The sequence below is a fragment of the Zosterops lateralis genome (genome assembly GCF_965231275.1).
Source record: "Zosterops lateralis genome assembly, chromosome: 10".
Taxonomy (NCBI): Eukaryota; Metazoa; Chordata; class Aves; order Passeriformes; family Zosteropidae; genus Zosterops; species Zosterops lateralis.
The window spans coordinates 19,623,168-19,638,175 of record NC_139770.1 but is presented as its reverse complement, the minus strand read 5'-3'; the positions used below and the strand labels follow the sequence as shown (position 1 = coordinate 19,638,175).

At 49.6% G+C, this 15,008-nt stretch overlaps 1 protein-coding gene across 1 annotated transcript in view; it reads right to left on the bottom strand.

Annotated features, from left to right (window-relative positions):
• Positions 1-58: 58 nt before the first annotated feature.
• Positions 59-15,008, bottom strand: part of NGEF (neuronal guanine nucleotide exchange factor) — a 48,640-nt gene continuing 33,690 nt past the window's right edge. The window contains 10 exon segments of the mRNA XM_083868582.1: positions 59-2,708; positions 3,360-3,464; positions 3,910-3,989; positions 6,422-6,577; positions 7,606-7,769; positions 9,367-9,456; positions 11,403-11,477; positions 12,229-12,358; positions 14,281-14,433; positions 14,574-14,734. Coding sequence (XP_083724708.1) covers positions 2,536-2,708; positions 3,360-3,464; positions 3,910-3,989; positions 6,422-6,577; positions 7,606-7,769; positions 9,367-9,456; positions 11,403-11,477; positions 12,229-12,358; positions 14,281-14,433; positions 14,574-14,734 — 1,287 coding nt within the window. The 3' untranslated portion in view covers positions 59-2,535.

Here is a 15,008-nt window from a genome sequence, read left to right as displayed (position 1 = left end):
GGGGAGGAGACAAGTGATCAGTCCTGGGGAGGAAGGAGACACACAAGTGTTTTGGTGCTGGCTTGCTCAGCTACATTTTATCACAAGGGAAAACGAGACAACAAGAAGTCCCCTCAGTTCACTGAGGCAATCTGGCAAGGGCTGGGGGGTTCAGCCCGTGCTTGTGGGCCCCAGGCCTGGCCCTGTACAACACTGGAGACCACTGAGACAGAGGCGTGCAGGGATGGGTCTGAGGAAATAACACTGGATGCCATTCAGCGCCTGAAACTGGCACAGCCTGTGCCTGGCGTCTGGAGTCCTGTGGAATCGCAGCAGAGCAGAAGGGGCTGGAGCTATCCAGGGCTTGGTGGTGAGTGATGGGACAGGGCACAGCAGCAGAGCCCCTCTCCCTGGAGAAGTGCAGTGAGGAGCTGGCATCCTGGCACTCTGGGGAGCTGGTGAAACATCTGATAGGCAAAGGAGCATTTCTGTGCTGTGAGAAACATGCCGGACAGGTGTGTGTGGCTGCAGGCCCTGTGCTGAACTGGGCTGGCTGCTGGGCTGCCAAGCTCAAGGATGTGAGATGCGGCAATTTTGCAGGTAATTTTGAGGAATTCCTAGAGCTGGAGCTCCTCTGGCATTTGCACTAGTGAATTTGTGGCTGTTGCAAGGTTTGGATCCTGAGCCGAAGGTTTGGTTATCTCAGGAAGGTGACTGTGGGGTGCTGCTGGAGAGACCTGGCTTGGGGTGTCCCCATTAAATCTGCCCAGTCCACCAGACTGGAGGCTGCAAGTCCTTCCTGGCCCAGCTCTGGGGCTGGGCAGTGACTGGGAACTACTGGTTAGTATGAACTTCCCACAGGTGGCCAAAGCAGCACAGCCCTGCTGCCTGTTGTCACATGTTAATGTGGTGGTACTGATCTGGGCCTGAGTGAAGAATGCCTTCTCTCCCCCTTCAGTACTGTGGCTCCCACCACTTTGGTCCTGGGTGCTGGCTCTGGGCTGGCTGTCCCGGGGCTGTGGTGTCAGTAGGGACAGCCCTGGAACCCACCTCAGCTGTGTTCGGCCTCACACTGTATGTCCCGTGTGGTCCAAAGAGCAGTTCCCTAGACTCCCTTCACAGCTTCCATGTGTCCTTTCTCCCCACGTTTCTCCGGGCATGGCTGTGCTCCTCCCCTCCATGCCCATGGCTGCAGCGTGGCTCCATCTGCAGCTGCTCTCCGTCCCCTTTCTGAGCACAACCATGGCACAGCCAGAGCATACATCAGCACAGGCTACAATGCCTGAAGACAGTCCTCTGCCATGTTACAGAAAGGTGCCAAATAATTGATTTCCTAATGGATGCTGGCCACAGCTTGGGCCTAGCTTGTGGCTGAGAGGCCCTCAGCCACGTGTGGGACTGCTGAACAAGGGGTGGCTGCCTTGGGTCTGGCCCCACACTGCTCTCAGTGCTGTGCCCAGGGCTTCATGCGTTGCTCAGTGCTGGAAGGAGTGACAAGCTGGCTCTGCTGGCCACAGGACTTGCATATATACACAGAGGTGAGCCTGTACAGGGAGGCTGATGGGGGTGGGTGATGAGCATGCAGGCGGCGGTTGCTGGGCCTCCCAGGGCACGCAGGACAGCAGCTCCCAGGTAAAGTCACTCCCCTGCTGTGTGGCAGCTGGGGCTGCTGGTGCTCCTGTGGTTTGTGTGGTGTGCGAGACAGCGCTGGCACAGTCACCCCTGCTCTGGCCTTGGCAGCAGGAAGTAGCAAAGACCACAAGTGCACGATCAACCAGGAAAGGCCACGATGCTGGGGTTCTGCAGTGGCCCTGCAAAAGGAGGTGGGCTGTGGAAGAGGGGGCTGAGCCATGGGAGACAGCCCAGGTGTGCTTCAGGGTTGTCAGGCAGGCAGAGATGTGGGTCAGGTCTAGCAAGGCTGGGCTGCTGCTGGAGAAGAGCTGAGTGTGGAGCACTGCAGAGCATTTGACTGGAAGCGATCAAGGGTCAGCCTGGGGGAATGAGCCCAGCAGCTTCAGAGCAGGACTAGGGCGGTGGAGTTCCTGAGGCTCATCCCAGCCTGTTGCCAATGAGCTCTGAGAGACAGTTGAGACTACTGCTTCACTTCAGTTCTCCCCCTGTGAGATGCTGGCTTCAGAGCACCCCAGACTTGGAAGGTAGCAGTGAGCTGTTAGTGCTTAAACCAGGTGATATTAATTGCTCAGTGATGTTTGTGGCCACTGCCTTTCCCAAGGAGCCCGAGCCAGCCCCAACCAACACATGTGGCTCATCTAGCCTGCACTCAGTGGCCTTCAGGCAGTGTCTGTTGAGCTCCTGCTCTTTGGGTCTTTACAGAAAACACTTGGAAAAGGGTTATTTTACAATTTAAAGCACTAATCTCCAGGAAAGGACCAGTGCTTCTGGGGGACCTAAGAATGACAGTATGTGCATGGGTGTGTGTGCCTCGTCCAGTGCACCAGGTCCCCCACAGTGTCCCACAGTTGCCACCTCCTCCCAGCTGGCAGCCTCTGTCTTCTGCCTCTCTGAGGCACTCCAGATGCTTGGGGATGCCGGTGGTCATTGGCGGTTTCTGCTGCCCAGTTTCCTTCTCTGACTGTCATCTGACTTGTGCACCCGGAAACACTCCTTCAGGTTCTGGGCTCGGATTTTGGGGTTCAGGATCTCCTCCCCCATAGAACTGGGGAACCAGCCCCTCTCCTGGTCGTGAAGACGCTCCCCAAATATCCAGCCTGAGCATAGACAGAGACAGGCATAAGTGGGGAAGGACTGGCCCTTGCTCCTGTACTGGGACAGCAGTGCTGGAAAGAGCCGTTAGAGCTGGCAGAGCTTTCTGGAAGCTACTCAGAGGCCTGTGCTGGAGCAGACCCAGGTTGTCCATCTAGCAGGGAGGCCTGCCCACCTGAGCAGCATTGTGTGAGGACAATTGACTCAATGCCAGCAGAAAGCAGGCACTGCTTCCACCAAGTGCCCTCTGCTGCCCCTGGAGCCACAGGAGTGGTCCCCAGCGGACACCCAATGTGACTGAGACCACCAGCTACAAGAGTACCCCAGAGAGCAGGACCACGTGGCTGTAAACCATTAAACCATTATGAAGGTAAGAATAGCACTGGGTTATATCTGGGGTGGCTGTGCTAGCTTTACCAAGGCCCACAGCTGGTGCTGGGAGGCTGTGCCAGTGTTGCCACAACTTAGGCAACTGGATTCTATTAGGCAGTTGGATTGGCTATTAGGAGAAGGCAGTAACTTCCTTCTCTGGCTGTGACACTGACACCAGAGCCTCTTCTGGGCTGCAGGGAGAGACTTGCAGCTGCCTGCCTGCAGCAAGGCCCATCCTTCCACAGGGACTCCCATCCCATCCTCATCCCATCCCATGCCCATACCGTCATCTGTCTTGTCCAGGATGTTGAGGACGTCAGCCAGTTCTAAGGAGAGCTCATCAGGCTGCTGGGCCACGTATGGGTGGACACACTGGATCTGTGGGCAGTCTGCCAAGGAACAGGGCAACAGTGAGGGATGGACTGGGATGAAGCCCCTTGAAGAACAGCACAGCTTGTGTGGCTGTAGCCCCATGAGCTCTGTACATGGTTCCTCTGATCTGTTAAGGGCTTCTGGGGAAGCCAGGGAGTGGCCCAGCCACAGGTACTGGGAGAGCAACTCTTGGGAAGGGAGCCAGGTTCACGTTGCTACCACAGTGCCAGCCATGAGCAGCCAGCCATGAGCAGCCTGGATGGGAGGGCGAGGACTGGAGGGGCTGAGGTCAGGGCCAGGCCCAAAGACAAGTGGGTATTGATGGTGGAAGAGGAGGGGAGCCCAGGGAGAAGGTTCAGCCTTGGCACAGGTCGCAGATATGTGGCTGCACTGAGATCAGGCAGAATAAGGTGCCCTGTGGTAGGGGTGAAGAGCTCTCAGCTCCCATGCTGTGTCTCTTACCAACGAGTCTGGATGTAAATGAAACAAATTTGGTCCTCCGGTTTGGGGCTAGTGAAATCATCCAGCGTTTCATTTCACTCCTGGATGGGGGAGACAAACCAAGGCTGTGAAGATGAAAGAGTTGTAGGGGCCCTAGTTCTCCTGCCCAGCCAGCTCTGGACTTCATATTCCCCCTTCCAGCCTTTTCCTGCCTGCCCCTCCAGGGTCCTAGGTTCAGTGGTGATGCTGAGCCCCACTGCTGCACACCCCCGTCGGGATGTCACATGTGACACAGTGCTCTGGGCCCTGCTGCACAGCCCTGGCTTTCCCCCACAGGCAGCATTGTCCCTCTTTGGGGAGGGTCCCTCTGCTGGCATTACTGCCCAGAGCCTACAGCAAGGTGGGGGCCTGGCATTCTCTGAGAAGTAAGAAGCAAAGGCAGCTCCTGGCAGGGCTGGTCAACAGGAGCAGTTTTTCCAGGAGATAAGCAATTACAGGAACCATTTATTCCTGCAACTGCTGTGTAGGAACATTTAAAGGGCAGAGATGATTAATTCCCTTGCAGAAGAGCACTGCAGCACACCAAGGGTACCACTTGCATGGCAACAAGACCCATGTGAACAGCAATGCTGCAAAACCTAGACCTGCAGTTGGAAGGATGAAGAACTCACAAATGCTGGGGAAGTCCTAGGCCTGGCTCCCCTCAGGCTTCCCTCTGCCCCATGAGGAAATGGGACAGTTCACCTTCACAGGCTCCAGCTCCTGCCTGGAGGACCAGCTGTTTCCAGCTGCCAAAGAGCCAGATTTTTCTACCTTCTCAGGTGGTTTTAAAGCCTGAGCTTGACACACATGACAAGCCATGGGAGTGTCTTCAGAGAGCAGAGGGGCCTAAAAAGGGGATGTAAAGGACAAGTGCTGGCAGGTTGATCTGTGGAGTTCGGAATACCTTATACTTCAGGTATGAAGAACAATGCCAAGGACCAGTGGAAACACCATCAGGTCACACCACATGAACACGTATGGGATGAGGGCTTTGTGCACAGAGGAGCTATAACATGTAGAGGTCAAACCCAGAGTGCTGCTGTGCTTGTGGCCCTGTCTGTATGCTGGCCCTGCACACAGATCCTCCATGGATCCACCCACAGTGCCCAGCTCCTCTCAGCCTGCAAGGAGCTCACCCACACTCCAGTTCTATCAATGCAACTGGTTATGTCCAAATAAAGTGTCAGCTCCTGGCAGAGCCCACCAGGGCATGAACTGCAAGCTGCCACTGAGCAGGTCATTGTTACCTGATGCAAGAGCTGCAAGAGCTGTAGAACAGATGCAGAAGTCTCTATTTGGCACCTACTTATCTCTTCTAAATGTTTAGTTTTTCAGTCTGTGCCTGGTACTGCCTCAATCATTCCTCCATCTCTGAAACAGTATCCCTCAGCAGTTGATATGACACGTTTCAGTGCCCAAGACCTGTTGGCAAGCCACGTTCTGCATAACATACTTGCTGTGGCCACCTAGAAGATGGGACAGGATGCAGAGCACAGACCTCTGACTGCCTCCCCTGAGTTGAGCAAATCCTGGCCTGGTTTATGGTTTGCTGCACAGCCAATCCTCACAGACGTCACACGTGCACTTGCCCTGCATAGTGTGACTGACATCTCTATTTTCAGTGCAGCAGAGCTGCAGCCATATGTCTGGGGAGAAGGTGCAGCTGCTCACTGCACTGGGGGCTTGTTGTCCTGATGCTGCAGGGGTGGGGCGTAGGGGTCAGGGTGCAAGCCCCGGGCCGGTGTTCATTTAGGAATATGAATACCAGCCTACTAACAGCAGATAACATCAGCCTGGGGATGTGCATTGTCTCCAGGAGCTGTTTAACTGATGGCTAGAACATGTGGGCCTGGGAAGGCTTGGGTCAGTGAGGAAGCCATGCCCTGTGCTCCAAAACAATCAGGTCAGTGCCAGCACAGCTGAATCATTTGCTCAGCCTGAAGTGAAAAATCAGTGAGCCAGAAAACCTGTATCCAGGGAGACAAGGAGGCCCTGAGCAGCAGAAGGGCTGCAGAAGATTGGCACTGGCTGTGGAGACACAGAGGAAGCAGCCTTTTCTCCCACCTTCACCCACAAGCAGAAGACACTTTACTCCACAGGGCTGGGCAGGCATGGTCATGATCCTTGTGAGTCAGTGGAGCCACTGGAGTGTTGTCAGTGTATATCCTACTTGGTTTTGCTTTCTGAATATGCTGCAGGCTGTAAATCAGCTGAGGCCCGGTGCCTGGGCTGGTTTCTGACTTTTCTGTCCCAGAACAGGAACTGCCATCACCCTAGATGCCTTAAATACACCATACAGGAGAGAAACCTGCCTAGGTGACCAGTGCCTTTCAGTAGTCTCAGGGAAGTTATGCTGGACAGTGAGGCTGGTAGAACCAGCTCAGCTGCAGCAGTGGGATCCCTCCCTGCCCACCCCTGGAAAGCGTGAACAGCTGGTCCCCATGAAGACAGGATGTAGGGAGAGAGCACTGGCGAAGTGACTGATACTCACTGGGATGATGCCTTCAGCATGTAGCTGGCCTCCCGGTCATCTGCATTCTCTAGCAGCCTCAAGATGAAGACATTGGCCAAACTCTGCCCCTGATCTTCTAACTCCTCGACCCGAAGAAGCCCTCGGGGAGCAGAGTCGAAGACTTGGTACTTGTCCCTGGGAGAGGTCAGAGAGGAGATTAGGAAAAACTGTAGTTATTGCAGGAGACTTTGACCTCAGCCACCCAGAACGGTACTGAGGACACAGACCAGGAGCTGCTGCATGGCAGGAGGAAAAAAGATGTCCTGCTGTGGGAAGGCATGAGTGTGTGGCTATGAAAACCCACTGCAAAGCAAGGAACCCTCTCCATGCTATGCCCTGGGCATCCCTCATGGCCTGGAACAAGCTGCTTGCTCGGTCTGAGCTCCCCACGTCCAAAATACAGGTGGCGCTCCCTCAAAGAGGATTGTGAGGCTTAATTCATTCCTATTTATGAAGCACCTCTGTGTTTTCTGGATACAAGTTGCCACAGAAGCAAAACATTTCCTGGTGCACAGACACTGCGGCGACACGTTCATTAGGAACAGTGGACGGCAAGATGCTCCCAACCAGTGGGTCTAATTCACACCACAAAGAGCATGCTGTTCTCTGCTGCTGTATTTCACCAGTGTCTGCCTGCACAGTTCTCAGCACAACCACATCCTCCCCTCCTGAGGCAGGTTACATCATGTCAAATATAACTGCTGACCTCAGGCCGAAATTTATACCCCTCCCTGCTTATCTAACTTTCTAGTTGGCTTTCTTAAGAGTTTTAACTGACTAAATCTGTGCTGTTCTTTTGGAAGTGATGACTTAAAAATCACTTGAGAGGAAGACATATCTCCAGGGTCAACCCACCAGCCAATGTAACTTATTGCCACCCTGCACACATTGCTGGATGCATAATCACCCTGCTGGCAGATCTGCCCTGGGATCTGTTTAACTCCTGTTGGCCATGAATTTTCAGCTGGAGAGAGCTGTGCCACCCATGAAGAGTCAGCTGTGCTCAAAGGCAAGGTGACTGCTGGAGGGAGGTGTACATGTCAGGCCAAGATGCCTTCCCTGTGCCTGAGGGACAGGATGGGGTCACAGTTATCACGGTTGGATAAACCCAGGGCAGTAGAACTAATGAAGTATCCCATGTAGTACCTGAATTTTTCACTCACCCAGGAATTTGCCGGCAAATCACCAGCAGATCATTGAAAAGGAACAGGTAGATTTCTCTGAAGAGTTTCTTGGTGCGAAGCGTTCGTGATGTCTTTGGACCATTCATTTGCTGCAGTTCCCCCTGCTTCAGCAGCCAGCGGGAGTGAGAGATGATGGGTACAGACTAGAAGGGAGGAAAAGATGGCAAAGTTCAGGAGAGCAGCAGAACACCATGGATTCAAGTGATTATGATGTTGAAAGCACCAAGAGATGCAAAAGGGAGGGTGGTGAGCTCCCATCACCACAGCTTGCACTGCAGAGGCTGGAGCAGAGCTGCAAGGAGAGGGAAATGTGCTCTGCCATCCACACAGCCCAGCACAGTGTGACAGAAGTTGGATGGGATATAGCAGGGACCTGAGGATGGACAGACATTTAAGGACGGCAATGCTAAAGTGACAAGTGCCAGAATGAAACAATAGCCTATGCCCTGATCTCTCTCTGAGAGATCCTGTCACCTGGGCTGAACTTCCCTAAATAGTAAGACTGACTTTCAAAACCACGGATTTGGCCTTTTGGCTACAAAAACCCCAAGTTTAAACAGGTTTCCTCTGGTTGAGTCTGTCCCAGTCAGGAGGAGATACTGTCCATGCACCTACCACAGCACTTCTGCTGGAGTTTCAACACATACTGTGCTAAAACCAAGAAGCCCAGAACAAAGCACATCTTGTACGAGAAGAACACTATACTTCCAAATGACTGAAATATTGAAAAATACACGTATAATTGTCACTCTTTCCAGTTTCACTCCCAGTGCTCATCACATGCATGGTGGCACAATCTTTCTTTTCAACCCCTTGCACTCTTTTCCCCAGAAGAGCTGTACCCGTGCCAGTCCCCAAGGCAGATCTGCTCCAGAGATGAACCAGCTCTTGCCTGTCATTACAGCCTCAGCTTTACAAGAGGTGGAGGCAACTGTGTAGCTTCCCTAATCTACTACTGTCCAGTGGTAGCCCTGACACACTGGTAAAGTGCTCTATAAAAATCAATTTTTTTTGTTTTGGTTGTTCAGGTAAATAAAAAGATTGCTTGGAAGCTAAGTATGATTCTTAAAGTTTGGGAAGCAGACAGACATGAGAAGCATCTCTACAGCACTCAAGAAAAGAACTGACAACTTTATACTCAACACTGGAATTTCATGGTATGTATCAACTGAATTTCATGGTATGTATCAACTGAGATCCAACCAGACACTCATAAATATTGACTTAGAAATTCCCTCCTTGGAATGGAGTCAAAACAGATCAGCAGCAGGCATTTAGAGACTGTACAATGAGGCTGAAAACAACGCATTAGTACAGGAAAGAATTAAAATGGTGGGGTATTGTCTGGGTTTGCGTATTTTTCAGTTTTAAACTGTTTTGCTTGTAGCTTTCATCTACCTTTAACATATTTTGTTAACATATTCAACATATTTAACATTTTTAACATATTTTGTATGTATAATAACAGCTGAAAGCTGACCTGTAAAGAGAGGTGAGAGGAAAGAGCCAGACCTGAGTGCTGGAGCGGGAGCACAGTGCACAGGAGAGGTGATGCCAGTGTGTCCCACCTGTGTATGTACACACCACACTGCCCTTGGTGCTGCCCCAGCCTCTGCAGCAGGTGTGCACTGAGCACACACAGAGGTGCTGTGCCTGCAGCAGCCCCTTCAGAAAGGCCCCTTTGGAGACTGTCTGCAACGTGCAGATAGTGAACCAAAACTGTCCAGCCTGTGCTTATACCTTGATCTTGAATTCTAGTTTCTTCTGGATGCTGATCATCTGCTCTGTTCGGCTCATCTTCCGGACACCTTCGTTACATGCTTTCACCACCTGGGAAAAGACAGCACAAAAGTTTGTCTCTGTAGGCTTCAAGCAGGTAAGTGATGATGGGCAGCATGAAAAGGCCTGACCATGATCAGGTTAAGTACCCTGCTGTAAACAGGAATTGGCAAAGCCAAGTTCTTTTATCAGCACTGTGGGTGCATGAAGAGAAGGGGAAAAACCCCCCAAAACCCCAACAACCAAAACACTCCCAAACACCCAGAAGGTATTATAGGTGGCAGCTGATTGTCAGAGGACATCTTAGGTGGCTACATTCTGTTACTGAACCAGACAGTATAAAACAGTGCTTCTGGTTGTACAGCAAAAGGAACAGCTTGTTTTCCAGATCCTGACACACCATATATCTCATTTTCCCCGTTCCCAACATTTGAAATGAGGTAGATATGCAGTATCATCTTCAAGGAGAGAATGAAGCCAAACATCTTCTCAAAAATGCAAATGTTGTAGTTCTGCCAAGCAGCACTAGATGCCAGGGCTATGAAATGTCCTAGGGAAAGAGCCATTCATCATACAGAGCCCAGCTGTGTTCTGAGTACAAACTTTTAACTGAAAAACCACAACCAACGTGCAAGCACTAGGCTGTTACAGGGACCTTAACCTAGATGCCACTGCCTGTTTCATAAGGAGCAACTCTCTTGAGAACTGGCTAGGTAGAAAAATTACGTTGGAGAGCAAGCTCCACTTTGTGCTCTGTTTCTGCTACTCAAAATCTATCAGAACATTAGTAACTGAAACTGTGATCAGCTCTTGCCTCTCAAAATAGAAAGAGAGAAAATAAACTATAGAAAAAGTAAGCATCAGATGGTCTCTGTTGTGATGCCTGGATGTAGTTGGATATTAGGTATCTAAGCTTAAACACTTACAGGTGAGTGTTTAACCTTGCAAAAGAATTAGTAAACTGATCATGTGAGTCACTGATAACAAAATACAAACCCAGCATTTTTCCATCAGCAGCTACAGTCATCTGCATGCTACAGGAACTGCCTTCCTCAGGCTACTGACCAATGGAAAAATAATTGGCTACCAGATTTGTCAAGAGGGATTCTGCAAATATTAACTCAATGCAGAACATCCTTCATTGATAAAGTCCCTGTCTTTATCCCTGGTGATCTCCAAGTATACACTTCCTAGGTCCAGGCAAATCCAAGAGCCTGTTCTGTTCTAGTGTTTCAGTCAGAAACTGCAGGCCCATCCTCAGGCTGATGTTCTAGCACAGTTTTCAACTTCAGGTACTTGTGTTGAACTGCGGGAGTCAGATGTTCCAAGCTCCTGATGGAGAAGGGTTGAAACACTGTCCCAGCCCATAGAGCTGTCAGCTATGTCTCGACCATTCAGATATGGTGTTATCCTGTCTAACCATAACAGAACAGCCCAGATGGGACATCCCACTGCCTTCCTGAGGTCTTGTGCACATCAGTAACTAGCATAACTGAACACCACATCCACCTACCAGCTTCAGGGAAGAGGGCTAAAAGCTGGCTTGTGTACTTCATTAGAAGCTGTTATTCTAGGTCAGAGGAAGAAGTGTGCTGTGTCATAGGAAACCTGACACAGTTGTACTTTTCACTTAATCACACCTCTCAGTGGGATCCATCACCTTCATTTTGTGTTCTTGGACACTCTAAAGGAAAACATTCTTTGCACTTTTCCCATGGCAGAAACTTACATCCACTGTTAGCAAGGGGTTAATTGTCACTGATGTCTAAGTGCAAGTAGATTAGCCCATCTTTCAGACTTTAGAAAAAAACCCAAAACTCTCTTGAAAAACAGTGACAGGATTCAAAGAAACACCTTCAGCACAGAATGTAGTCTGCAGGTGATTTTTTTCAGAGGAATGTGTGTGTGTGTGTGTGTGTGTGTGTGTGTGTGTGTGTGTGTGAAACGAGCACAGTGGTTTAATCTTAATGGCCTTCTATTAACTTATTCAAACTTACTGTTTCCAGTTCTTTATGTGCATCCAGGGCAGTAGATTCCCTGTCAGATTTCTCTTCCACTTTCTTCAAAATATTCTGCAGGGGAGAAAAGGCAGTGTTAATGCTGATCCCAATGTGAGAGCACAGAAAGGTATTTGCTAGCCTACAAATTACTTCTGGCCATCAGCCCAATTGCAGCAAAGGTGACACAGTAGAGTGACTCTCACCTCTTAGTTCCTCTTTCTCATTAAAACCTGTTCCCATCTTACCTTATATCTAAGAGAAATATAACAGGTAGATTCTTATTTTATAAAAATAAATTAATAAATAACTAGAGCTGGCACTAATAGACAGTGTTATTGGTAATCCCAGTGGGATAAGACCATTTGGGACTGAGGTGTTTCCTCATCTCTAGAAGCATGTTCTCCAGAAGTGCTTAGATAAGATGGCAAAGCACAGGAGGAAAATGGCTGACTGGTCCAAGCCACCATGGTGAAGCATCCCTATGTCATCCAGCTGTTCTGCATGTGTATGTCACCATCCTAACCATCAGGCAGCTGGGTTAATGGACTGTTGTTACCCCTTCTGGCAGCTTGACAAAGCTCCTTCTCAACTCTTTCGCTCAGTAAAGGCTATCTGGCAAATTCAGCACTAATTTGGGGATGGACTCTGAGTGACTGAAATCCTTTTCCCATAGTTGTGGAGAATGTCTGACTCTGTGGAAAGGCTTCATCCAGTTCTAGGGTCAATCGTGGCTGTTTCTAAGTCCTATTCACAGCTACTGGAAAGGAAAATTCCAGGAGTGATCTAGAAGTCCTTTGTGAGAGAGAGAAGAGCAAAACTCTACCTGTACCAGCAGCTTGAGTCTAGTGATCCTTTGAAATGGCAGAATCAGGAAGGATGAAAAGGACAGGCCTTTGCACTTGGGATCCCGCTCCAGCTGTGAAATCACATCCCGAAAGGCTGGTTTGTCCTGGCTGAGAGGAGAGAGAGAGAGAAGCTGAGAACTTTGAGTGCTACCCTGCCTAGGACTCTGGTATATGGCTGGTGACCCAAAAGCAGCTTGGTCCCCAGATACAGCATCTGCCTGGCCTCTCCCAATAGGAGAGAAGAGGGAAGGAGGGGGCTGAATGCCTCTGGGTGTATTTTAGTTTAAATCTAAAACTATTTATAGTGGTGGGGGAGGGAAAAAAATAGACTTCTAATGTACAAGCCACGGCAGTGTTCACATGTGTTCATATCTAGCTCAGCAGCATACACTGTGTGTGTAGGTGTATGTGAATGGGGTGTGGGTCCAAGTAAGTGAGTCAGAGGCATAATTATGTATTTTTACACAGTTGGAACTCTGTGATAAGGTGAAACTCACACAGTCATAAGAACAAGACAAGCCACAAAGTAGCTCAAGCTTGCTGCTTAGCTAGGAGATGGAACTCATTATCTGGTCTGAGAAGTGCAGGGGACATGCCTGGGCCTTCCCTAATGATGCTTGCAGGAGATGAGGGCACAGCTGGGCCACAGGCACAGCTGTGCAGAGCAGAGCAGTCCCAGGTGCCACAGGCAGACAAAGCTTCCTGGCAGCCACAGACTGAGCGAACCTGAGCAAGGCTTGTGCTGCTGGAGTCCTGGCTGGCAGAAACAGCATGGATGCAAAGAGGTTGCTAACTGTGCAAAACCTGTTTGTACTGTGTGTTCTTTACAACATACCAAAGAAGCCATTGGCAGTGTTTCTCCCCCTTGTAGCAGGTACCTGTGTGACAGTGTGACTCACAGCAGAATAGAACTGCATGTGTCTGAGGAACAGTCAAATGGGGGAAACTGTGACACACCTCAGGCTCTGAGTTCAGCCAAGTGTTGCAAAATTCCTGTGCTAGCTGGGAGCCTGGGGAAGGCAGTTTGTTCTTTTCAATTTGTCTTATGTATTCCTGCAGACAAAAGAAATGCTGCCCTCTGAACATTTAGGAGTACCTCATCTCCAACAGGTCCCTTCCAAGCTCAAGTAACCCAGCCTGTCGGAGCTTTGCTTCTAAGTGTTTAGATAATGGCTGTAGGCAAACATTCTGCAGCTGTATTGCTCACCTCTGACTGAAGGAAACTCTGTGGTACCCTCTTTTTGGAGAGAACAGCAGGCCAAGCTCAATAAAGGTCCCTTAAATGCTTGGTTTTTTTTTTCCTCAAAAGTTAGAGAGCAGAGAAATGCAAGGACTAGACACACATGGTTCACTCGCCTGAACCAGCTAATGCTACAGGAGAAGATACATTGCAGCAAGTGCAATGGCTGTCCTGAAAGAATCCAGGATATTGTAACTAGAGAAAAATTGATTCTCCTCCTCTCTAAGACAAGCTTGTAGGGCACTTGTTGTTTTGAGCTGGTATCAGAGAATTCCTACTGGACCAAAAGACTTGCTACACTTGAAAAATATGGTATAACACTAGAATGTGAAGAAAATAGCTTTTTTTTTCTCCTTTTCAGAAAATCCTGTTGTTCTGAAAAAGAATAGTTATAAAATTGGGGAAGTCAAATGCCTTGCTGAGAAGGTTGGGAAAAGCAGTGGCTGTTCTTCTCATCAGAGATCTATATTATATTCTTGGCCTCCCATCGCTTGCCTCTATTTGCAGTTTAAAAATACGTGCATTACACAAGCACATAGCCCTGCCTGCACCATAAATATTTCCTACAGTTGAGAAATGCTGGCTTTGAATTTACTTGCCATGTTACCTGCATCAACCCATCCTTATTATAAAGCCTTTAATTGTGTTTTTTTTATAGATGCAGTAAGAAATCATGAAGTAGGAAATCCCATTTCTGTGCTCTCTAGCCCTATCTCATAAATATCAAAAATTACAGCTAAATCTGTGTACAATTTTTCAAAATAGTCCAGCAACAAGAGCTAGAACTCACAGAAGCTGCTTGTAGGCTCTCTCCTGGTAGGTCTGGTTGGAGACATAGGTGATGTACACAGAGAAGTGATTAACTGTGTGCTGGTAGACAATATCACACACGTCTGAGATCACGATGTTCTCTTCAACTCGCTGCTCGAGGTCTAACAGGAAGCTAAATGAGAAAGTCAGCACCCATATTAATTGTGACCTATCTGTCCCAAGCAATTCCCAGGAGAAGTCAGCTCCTCCATCCCTCTACAGCTGCAGTTACCTAAAGGTACTGCTTTCAGTGCCATTCAGTAGCCAACTTACCGCTCACTGACAGCCATGACATCCAGCACGTTGGAGAAGAGGATGTGTGCCTCAGACTGGTGTAAGATCTTTTTCAACTGCTCATTCTCCATGAAGTGTGACACCAGCAGTTTCAGACTCTTGTAATACGATGCTTCAGAAGTAACCAGCTCAAACATGGCCTGGGGGAACATCCCAAAGAAGGAAGTCAGCACAGGTACCTTCTACAGAGAGGCACTCTGGGCATTACTGAAAACATCCGTGCTGCTCAGCCACGGACCTTACACCCACTCTGCAGGCCCAGGCTGCAGGGAGAGCTAAGCCCACAATGCATTTGCCACATGTTACAGGAGACAGTTCAACAGGGAAGTTTTCCTCCCACAGCCATCGGCCCTGGCCTAGAGAAAGTACAGCTGTTATTGTCCAAGTGAGACTCCCTGGTCAGCCTTGGCCAAA